This window comes from Pholis gunnellus, assembly GCF_910591455.1.
Source record: "Pholis gunnellus genome assembly, chromosome: 7".
NCBI lineage: Eukaryota > Metazoa > Chordata > Actinopteri > Perciformes > Pholidae > Pholis > Pholis gunnellus.
In genome coordinates, this window is record NC_136533.1 from 9,713,293 (window position 1) to 9,723,637 (window position 10,345).

Below are 10,345 nucleotides of genomic sequence, written 5' to 3' on the forward strand. Positions count from 1 at the left end.
GGGATGGGACAGCTGCTGCAGAAAGAAATACTGTCTATGGCAGAGAGAGATAGAACAGAATAGCCTAATCAAAGCTAATGATTGTGCAGATTTTCTGCCAAGCGGCTGTTAACTTTTTTGCCTGATCACAAATAGCAACTTCATAATGTTTAATTGCTGGACAGTTGGCCTGTACTTAAACAATTAATTACATATTTCTATATTATAGATGAACATATTGATATCAATAAACATACGGTTTATCGGAGTTTGTTTTGATTTTTCTTCTGTACAGGTATATCTGCGACAGCTGAAAATGGACCTTCGCCTTTATAAAGAGTATCTCAGTCTTTCGTACCGTCTCATTTGTCGGTGAGGCCGGCGGGGCGGATCCCACACTAGAGTGAAAGAGAAAAATAAAACAACACAACAATAATAACAACTTGGCCGTTCCGAACAATTCGCTAGCAAGCTCCCCTGTGGATACATACCATCAAGGTGGGTGAACCCGTAGTCGCGCTACCGAGATAACGCCGCTTATCGTTCGGCTTCTGGGTTAGCACGCGTCGCTGTAGCTACCAGACAACCAAGCTAGCAATGCGTGAAGATGCTACCTAAGTCAATGGTCTGTGCTAACGGTTGTGCGGCAAGGGCCATTTTACCAAACCTCAGAGATAACAACGACGAGTTGACCACACTGTTGGAGGGAGTGTTAGCCACACTGCTGCTGTCGAAGACACAGCTTTGTGGCTGCAGTTGTAGTGGAAATATGGAGAATTGCGGGGTTAAAATCCGTCCTCTCCTCAGGTCACACACAGTTCAGACCAAAGTTAGCTAGTTGCCATAAAGAAATGGGTTTTGGGGCTTAAGGGAGGTCGTAAGACTGGACTTGTTTAGTTATGAAGCTATATTTCATGTCTATATATCGCTTACAGTTGTGCACCACCTGTAGTACAAAGCTACCACAGTTGTTACTTGCTGTTGTTCTTGTGCTATTAATTCGCACTTCCGCCGCTTCCACCACTTTCGTTATTCCGTATATTACCACGTTTTCTGTTGTTAATACATGTGTAATCTCTTTGTCATTTGATTCCGTTGACAGTCATCTTATCTGTGAATCTATTCGTCTTGGCCCATTGTGTCACGCAATCTGACGCTATCTCATGTAGAAGTGACTGTTCATAACTCGACCAATAAACTGTAAGGACATCAACCAGCAACACATTTTATAAACAGTAGTAAAAGTTATTGTTTAAGAAAAATGGCCAAAACATCTTTTTGCAGGTTAAAGCTTCACTTGGTGGTTCGTCCATGTTTTTACTTTGTTTTGAAAAGACTGAACTCTTACCTTCAGATTTCTGACTGTTTTTAAATTGAAAACAAAAAATATTTGAATGTGTTGATTTGAGCTTTTGTAAACTATGATGGACGTTTTAAACTATCTTCTAGGAATACAATGATCCAACCTCATCTCTCCTGATATTGGTATCGATACCTCAACTCGGAGTAACTGCAGATAATAAATGCTAATCCAAATAGCTTTTGCTTTCTATTTCACACATTTAAAAACTGTATTTTTCGCTGCATAAAGTTACTTGTTTTGAAGTACACATAACTGAGTTGTGCGCCTGCCGGAGCTGAATTGATGTAATGTAATGACATTGACAAAGAAACTGCACTGATACTGATCTGGAGTGTTTGATTGGTGCATCTTCCACTATTATTGACCGTTTACAGACCAAGTGATTAATTATACTGAGAAAATAATCGACAGAATAATCTATATAGAAAGTAATTAGTTAGCTGCAGCCTTAATCTCAAGATATCCTCCACAATAGTCGTCATGTATTTAGTGGCTTAAACGTCTTCAACAATTAATCCTTTGTTTTTTTATGTATATGATGTCTATATGTGGAGGCCTCTTTTTATTACCTCTAGAAGTTAACCATTCACACTTTATCATTCCCAGATGCCCTCAGCGATGAATGCAAATAGGACGGTGCAGTCCGCCAGCCCAGATGTGGGATCCGCTCCAGGGTCAATGGGCAATTTTGGCGGACAGCCCGAAGTTATGAAGCAAGTGCTGGTTGTCCTCGACAAGAAGGTCCGCAACATGGAGAAGAAAAAGGCGAGTTCAGTCCAGAGCCATTTGTTTCCAGATCCTTCCCGATAACGACATTCCCACGTCTCTGTTGTGTACATTATGAGGCATGACGGGTGGCCCACGCAGAAGCAATCCATAGCTGAAGGGCCTTAAAAAACTAAATTGGTCTCTATTTTTAAGCTGCATTAACATTTAGAACATGTGTTCTATTACAGGGTAAACTGGATGACTATCAAGTCAGGAAGGATAAAGGGGAGCGTCTCAATCAGGACCAGCTGGTGGGTGCATTGAAGCCTTCATCATTTTGTACATAAGAACAAATAATCCTGTAATTCTTTAAGCGTTTTACAACCTAGTAATGTGACATGTTCCTTTTGTCTTTCTAGGATGCACTCACCAAATTCCAGGAAATCACATATAACTTGGAATTTGGCCGCGAGTTGCAGAAGCTGTTCATCACACTGGGACAAGATGTAAGGGTGACTGTTTTTGTGTGTGAAAATGTTCCCTCTGAGTGTTTTCCACCCTGACTTTTAGTAACTTGACTTTATTGTGGCTGATAATATTATCATTAGATCCAGAAGATGGTGAAGAAGTCTGCACGGCGGGAGCAGCTGCAGCGGGAGGAGGCAGAGCAAAGGAGGCTGAAGACAATTCTGGAGCTGCAGTTCCTTCTGGACCGGCTGGGAGAGGACAATGTGCGGCAGGACCTGAAGCAGGGAGTCGGCGGCTCACCGCCGCTGACGGACGCAGACCTTGCAGCTTTTGATGAGTTCTACAAGCTAGTGGGGCCAGACCGTGACCGAAACGTCAGGTAGGTCAGAGACGTTGACACCTGGGTGAGGTTGAGATGCAAAAGACTTGATTTAGTTTTTAAGAATGGGATCCGTACAACTTATCTCTACACTTGCAGGTTGGTCGACCAGTATGAAGAAGCATCTGTGCACCTCTGGGACCTGCTGGAGGGGAAGGACAAGGCCGTGCTCGGGACAACATGTAAGTGAAATTGAATTAGGAGCCTACGAATGATCGCAAGCAGTAGAACTCAATATTTTGGTAATGATTGCTTTTGCTTATTCTTTTCAGCACACGCTGCAGTTATTTGGCAGAAAACTATTTGGCAACCGTTTTGATAATCAGTTAATCATTTAAAGGGAATTAAAAGAAAGATGTTTTAAAACATCACTGGTTCCTATGTTTCTGGTTGTCTTATTCCGATATGGTGTTAGACTAAATATCGTTGTGTCTGGGGCTTATGAACAGACTAAACAAGCAATGTGAAGACAATAGCTCAGGCATGGATAACTGGTCATGGGATTCTTGACATTTTATAGACTAATGATGAATCAATTCATGGACAAAATGTCTGTCAGATAGATCAGTGTTGAAATTAATTATTAATGGCAGCCCGACTGTAATTCATAGCAACATTAAGTTGACATAAAAGGGGATTCATTATTTCAGTCAAACTGGCTTTATGTTGATGAGCTGGTGGTGAAGGTAGTTGTCGAATGGTCTGAACATAACCTTCTCGTCATAAGGCACTGCAGGCCACTAACCAGTCTTAATATGTCAATGTTAGCATGTGCATTGTATTTTGTTAATGCAGCTTGTGTGCAGTGTTGTGAAAAACCAGGGCTCGGGGATATGGGCGTACTGCATTCTCAGCGATCCGGCCTCAGGACTCGCAGTGCTGCATTCTGCTTGGGGGGGCTGAGCGCTGTGGACTTACCCTGACTCAGCAGCGGGGCAGGGTGCCAGTGGCCCTGCCGCCTGTGGTTCCACTGGTCAGATCTCTGGAGCCACTTTAGGATACTGGTGACCCAGTTGACTGTAGTGACACCGGCCAACACTTTCACCTCAGTAAGGAGGTCTCACTTGGGGACTCGGGGTGATATTTATTCAGGCAGCAGCAGACTTCTTGGCCTGACGCCTGAGGCAGCAAAGGAAACAACACTGACCTGCTTACTAAAGCTTGAGCGAGCTTAAAGGCTCTTATAGTACTTTCTAGTGAATCACAAGTCACGATTGTTATAGTATCATATTTATTATCTGGTCAGTCAACAGTTTAGGACATTTTAGCCCATTGGATTTCCTAAAATCATAGATTGATGTTCATGCTGCCGTAGTTTTTAGGTCATTATCAGCGGTCCCGGCCAAGAAGAGTGCAGTGCAGAGAGGCGGCGATTAGCTATCCAGATGGGCAAAACAGAGAGACTTGTATGCACTAAAATGCCGATCTATGTAAACAAAGCACAGAGAAGCTCTGATTCATACACAGAGAAAGAGAACTTACGCCACTATACCTTTACATTGCAATTAGTTGTTTGCTTCTATATTAATACTCTGTGTCCTGTACATTGAACCTTTTTAAGCTTTGATTATTGCTTTTGCTGATTTCATTTGAAGTACTGAATTATATAGATGATTATGGAGATTTGAAACAAAGTTTTCAGAGGCCTCAAAGTGGATATTTGATTTTTGTTTTGTGTCATGCTCACAATGTTGAGTTTGGGACTAAAAAACGCTCTCTATTTAGCTTTGATTGCTGCATTGTGCAGTCCGGCTGCTCGCTGAACTTAAATGATCTTGTGCCTTCATTGACCTTTACACTGTGATCTGTAGGTGTAGTGGCAGCTTATTTTTACCATCCTTCTTGGCCACTTCTTGCAGGATGTAAAGGGTTCTGACTCGCGTAGACCACCATGTCCTCTTGCAGGCTAAACTTTGCTTGTTAGCTGTCCAAGGATGAGGCTCGTCACTCGTAGTTAAAAGTAGTTGTATTACATGTAAATAAAACACAAAAACATACATTTGAAGCACATTTTACAACATGACCAATTACCTTTACTAATTACCTCTATTATATGGTAAACATTCTAGAGGGCAAAACACACATACTATTGCAATAAACATAAAATACAAAAAACTGTTAGGAATATAAACTGGCTCTTACAGTAGGCTTTTAGCTTTTCATTTAGTTTTTTAACCGGTTTTCACTGCTGAATCAGTTTGACATCCTGGATATTTACCCTTGTGTTTGCTACTCTCTGAAATAGTTTTTTACGTTTTTCCAAATATTAGATATTTCTTCAGGGAGAGCAGTTGGTGACAGTGTGGGCTCCACGGTAGCTCTGAAGCTTGACGGAGTAGCAGCAGCTAACATCATTTGATTGTTGTGATTCGTATGGATTGCTTTCGATTTAATTGCTCACTTTATTATTCCTCTCCTAGACAAGGCACTGAGAGAGACTTTGGACCAGGTTCTGCTGAGTGGGTACTTTGACCGGGTTCCATCTCACCAAAACGGAGTGTGTGAGGAGGAGGAGGAGGAAGAAGAGCCAGCCTCAGCGGTGCCGGCGGCGGCGGCGGCTGTGACAGCAGCAGCAGCAGCAGCAGCATCAGCCCCCGCTGTAGCAGCTGAATCGTCAGAAGCAGAAGAGCAGAGTCAGCCTGCTGATCCAGGTCCTGATCGCTCTCTGAAGTCATGACATTAAACTTGCTGTTTTTTTTAAATGCTCATGTAATGAAGCCGTCACGATATCGGCTCTGCGTTCTCTAAATAGTTTTTCTCTTTACAGAAACTGAAATAATTGAGGAGTTCACAGATTCCATTGCGGTGGAAACAACAGAGGTGAGATTAATTTTCCTCTTTCCAGTGAAGTCTTGGGGCTGATATTATCTTTGTGCTGATTTCTTATTTTGTTCCCTCCAGTTTATAAACAGACAGTTCATTCCAGACGGCACATACAGCGGCAGTGAGAAGGAGCAGGGCGACGAGTGGACCACGGAAAAAGAGGTAAGCTGCAGGGAACAAAATGTTTCATTAAACAACTAAATACTCTTTGCTCAAAGAAGCAATGTGGCTGCTGCTGTTATCATGTGACATCTGCCTTTTCATGTTGAAACTGGTTATGTGATGTTCAGATTAGATTCATTCATCGGTGCATCATATCAGACTCTGAAAGAATTTAAAAATATATTTTGCCTTATTTGACAGTGAAAGAAGAGACGCAGGCTAGAAAGTAATTTTCAGATGTTTTATCCATTTGGCCGATTTTGTTACTGGCAATCGGACCTGTAGAATCCTGCAAGTGATTGTTGTGGTAGCTGCAAGAAATGTCGTGTCCTGTGATTTATAAGGCAGCTAACTATAGGTGACGTAGTCATGAACATTTGTTGGCAACCTTTACATAATACCCGGTCAACATTTATATGGAGCTCCTTTATCACTCTTAAACTCGGGGACACTACGGCACTAACGAGGCGCCCACTGTGCAAATACTGATCAAAGCAAATAACTTAATCAAGAAAAAGAGTGATTCATTTTCACTTGTACTATGTCTCAGGAGAAAGACAGCCAGGTAGCTCTAAATGCTTTTATTTAATTTCAGTAAACGTTTCCAGCTGAATCATAATTTTTACAGGATATTCAATCTTTCAACCTTTGTTTCATTATAATATATTTGTTGTTCCAAATAATTAAAGCCTTAATACAATCCCTGTAAAGTAAGAAGTCAAAGTATGTCTATGGATATTTGATATGAGATATGAGTTTAGAATATTTTGTTGTACACCCCCTGGCGTTTAAGAGAATGCTGTAAACACGTTGAGCATAAACACCTTTGTGCATGCTCGTAGCTCGTTAGTAACTAGCATCCAAAAAGCTTCATACCAGTTTACAATTACACCTCGTCATGTATGTTCCTTATTAACCTGTTCTGCCGGTCTTCCGCTCTCAGGCAGTCGGTGCCATTCAGCAGCAGCAGCAGCAGCCTATGCAGCCTGCGGCTTCACCTGTTGCTCTGGAGACCCACCCCTTGAACTTGGTGTCTCCTGTGCCGCCCTCTGACCCCATGGTCAGGAAGCAGGTGGTGCAGGACTTAATGGAACAGATGCAGGGAACGTACAACTTCATGCAGGTGGGAACTGTGTGCTAGTAGCGACTGTTTACTGTAGATAATTAAGCACGTTGCTCATCACATCTCTGCTCTCAGGACTCTATGCTGGAGTTTGACGGACAGCCCATCGATCCTGCCATTGTCTCAGCGCAGCCGATGAAACCTGCTCAGAACATGGACTTACCACAGATGGTGTGTCCTCCAGGTATGTTCTATAAACAGAAACTTAGTTCTGATGTCTTGTGTTGTGTTAACATCATACTACATCATACTGATCTTCTTAGTTCACCCAGAGTCCCGGCTATCGCAACCCAACCCTGTTCCTGTCCAACCTGAGCCCACACAAGTAAGCAATCAATCTTGAATGGACAACACTGATTGTGGGGTTAAAGACATTTTGAGAGAGAATATGTTTAATTTCCACTTTTGTCTTCAGGTTCCTATCGTCTCCCCAACTCCGCCCCCCATATATCAGACCTCACACACGCCAGATCCTCGACCCTCAACAGAAGCTATCGACCCCATCCAGGTAAACATGCTGCTCTGTGAAAGAGTCTCTTTGTGTGAAAAAGTGTCTTAACTTGAGACATTTTTATTTGGGCAAAGGTCTTATTTAACATTCATATTTTTTTAATTAAAGAATGATCAAATCATATTAATAATCCTCAAAGCAAGGTACCGCATAAGCGTACAAACAGACAGTATTTAGTAGACTAAACATACTGGAATCAGCCTGTAGAATGCCCAACTTATGCACGTATTTAGTTAAAGGTTGCTAAATTATTTAAATAGCCGGGGGAAATACCAAGGACATGACCTCAGTTAACGACATAAATCATATCTTCATCTCGTCTCTTGATCCTGTAAAAAAAAAAAATGTAAAGAAATGGAATTTAATAGTGAAACTGCACTTAAATAATAAATGACGTTGAGAAATGTTTCGGCCTGCTAAACTCGTGTGGTCCCTGTTCGACAGACCTCCATGTCCTTGTCGTCGGAGCAGCCTCCGCCCTCTGCAGCTCACCCACCCGTCTCTCAAACGCAAGTTTTCCAGCCGGTTTCCAAAGCTCCACACGGCAGCGGCATCAACGTCAACGCAGCACCATTCCAGTCAATGCAGACAGTAAGAAACTTGCATTACTGAAGAATTGCCCACGTTATCAAATAATATATATATTAAAAGTATTTAATGTGACTATTTGACATGTTGTGCAGTTAAAAAAGGTCTCTACAGGACTTCGTGCACCACTGTCAGTGGAATTAATTTAGAAAATCACTAATGACTTCCAGTAGGAATTGCTTGTGGAGTCCTCAAGTGCCCTCTCGTCACATTGCAGTTGTATGGGGTTGTAGTGAAGCGGCTATGTCCAGGAAATAATGAGTAACGGCCTTAACTCCTAATGAGCCTGTGACCTTTCCTCTGGTTTTGGCTTCACCACAATGTGGCCCTTGTTCTCCTCTCAGGTGTTCAACCTCAATGCCCCGGTCCCACCAGCTAATGAGACGGAGGCTTTGAACCAGGCCAGCCAATACCAGGACAGCTACAACCAAGCCTTCAGCAGCCAGCCGCAGCTTCCTGTGGAGGAGGCCGAGATGCAGTCAGAACAACTGCAATCTGGTGGGCTGACTTTTAAGTTTCCTTCATTATGTACATGCTGGATTGATTGTGCCAGATTTACCTTCCTGCCTTTATGTAAATACAGTGTGTACAGCTTTGACTGAAGGTTAACTTGTATCTCTTCTGGGGCAAACCAACTCTGTGTTTCTTTTTAGTAGTTGGTGCCTTCCATTCCCAAGACCAGTCAGGAGGCCATCAGCAGCCTCCCCAGCAGGGCCCAGGCTTCGTCAGGCAGGGTCAGTCCTTCTACAACAGCAGAGGCATGTCTCGCGGTGGACCTCGCAATGCCAGAGGCATGATCAACGGCTACAGAGGCTCATCGAACGGATTCAGAGGTGAGCTCGCAACCAAGTTGCAACCTCTGGTGCTGAAAAATGTAGCCAACGCCAAAGTGCCATGAACTGCCGTTCCCGGAACTGCTCCAAAAGCGAGTTGTTGTGCAGGTGTTTTGATTTGACCACCTTTTGAGGTACGATGAGGGGAAACGCATGAGAAGAATCTTTACACCTTTTCAACTATTAAATGTTATTGTTTTGCATTTAATGATAAATATTAGTGCTCTTAAAAAATAAACATGAGGTGCATTTAATTCCTCTGAGTGTATTTAACCTAATGCTGCTGTTGTCTTTAAGTTAATTTTAAGATTCTGATTACATTTTGAATATTTTTATGGGTTTTTGTGAAGTTGATACTCAGCAGTGACTTAGATTAAAGTGACACATGTGCTTGTTATGTAAAATTGCATGCATGTCTGAAAGGGGCTAAAGAGCCAGAGTTTGTATTGTTAATTTCAAGAGAAGCATTTTAAGTGTTAAACTCTTCCTATTTTAGGTGGCTACGATGGTTATCGCCCTCCTTTCGCCAACACTCCGAACTCTGGTTATGGACAGACTCAGTTCAACACACCTCGGGATTACTCAAACGGGAATTATCAGAGGGTATGAAAGAGCCATTCAGACCTCACACTGGATGTGTTAATGTCATCTTTGCCGTCTCTAGGAGTAGTTTCTAAAATGTCTTTTTCCCTTTCCCCTTTTTTGTTGCTCAAGGATGGTTACCAACCAAACTACAAACGCGGAGCTGGTCAGGGACCCAGAGGAGTGTCGAGAGGCAGCACTCAGGCGATACGATCCTGAAAAGGCCTTTCATAATGACTGTGACTGATTAACTTGCACCACACTGAAAATTCAAAATTCAAGATTGCATTTGCCCAAGCTCACTCATGTTCTCTCTTTTTTTTTTAATTCTTCATCAGTGGTATTTTTCCTGTCTCTTTAAATCAAAGTAATGCCTGCTTTGATATTTGGAAATATTAAATCATTTTAAGTCTGAAACACAAGCTGAGTTGTAAATCCAATCATCGATTTACATAAAACCATGTGTTAACAATATTCCTGTAAACTTGAAAGATTTCATAAGTTATTTTTTGTATAAAAAAATGCACCTGCCACTGCTGGTCCAACCCCTGGGAGTTTATTCCCCTTCTCGGTTCTTTTTCTGTCATTTTGGTTCTAAAAAAAGAAAGCGTTTTATGTTCAATGAGCTCCCGTTTCCTTGTTTGTAAATTGATGTTGCTTCAAGAGTTTCAATAAAGTTGTGTTGCATACCCCATGCTTCAGCCTCAGCTCTCTGCTGTACAGTAACAAGAGTCAGTGAAAATGTCTGTTCCATTGATTACTTTGTACTCTGGGTTGATTTATTTCTGCTGTCTCTTTATTTTTAATGTTTAATTTATTGCATTAC

General features: G+C 42.1%; 1 protein-coding gene across 3 annotated transcripts; it reads left to right on the top strand.

The window, feature by feature from the left end:
* The first annotated feature begins 347 nt into the window (after positions 1-347).
* On the top strand, positions 348-10,208 carry caprin1b (cell cycle associated protein 1b). Of its 3 annotated transcripts, none has more exons than XM_079163180.1 (18): positions 348-477; positions 1,949-2,107; positions 2,299-2,361; positions 2,470-2,556; positions 2,659-2,897; positions 2,997-3,079; positions 5,318-5,548; positions 5,665-5,717; positions 5,799-5,882; positions 6,826-7,005; positions 7,081-7,189; positions 7,269-7,330; positions 7,421-7,513; positions 7,961-8,107; positions 8,449-8,602; positions 8,758-8,937; positions 9,434-9,540; positions 9,652-10,208. In XM_079163180.1, the coding sequence occupies exons 2-18, from the start codon at positions 1,949-1,951 to the stop codon at positions 9,736-9,738; spliced, it is 2,118 nt and encodes a 705-aa protein (XP_079019306.1). In that variant the 5' UTR covers positions 348-477; the 3' UTR covers positions 9,739-10,208. The 3 variants fall into 3 exon arrangements, with proteins under 3 accessions (XP_079019306.1, XP_079019307.1, XP_079019308.1); XM_079163181.1 differs by having other exon boundaries at positions 8,761-8,937; XM_079163182.1 differs by having other exon boundaries at positions 7,278-7,330.
* Positions 10,209-10,345: the final 137 nt, after the last annotated feature.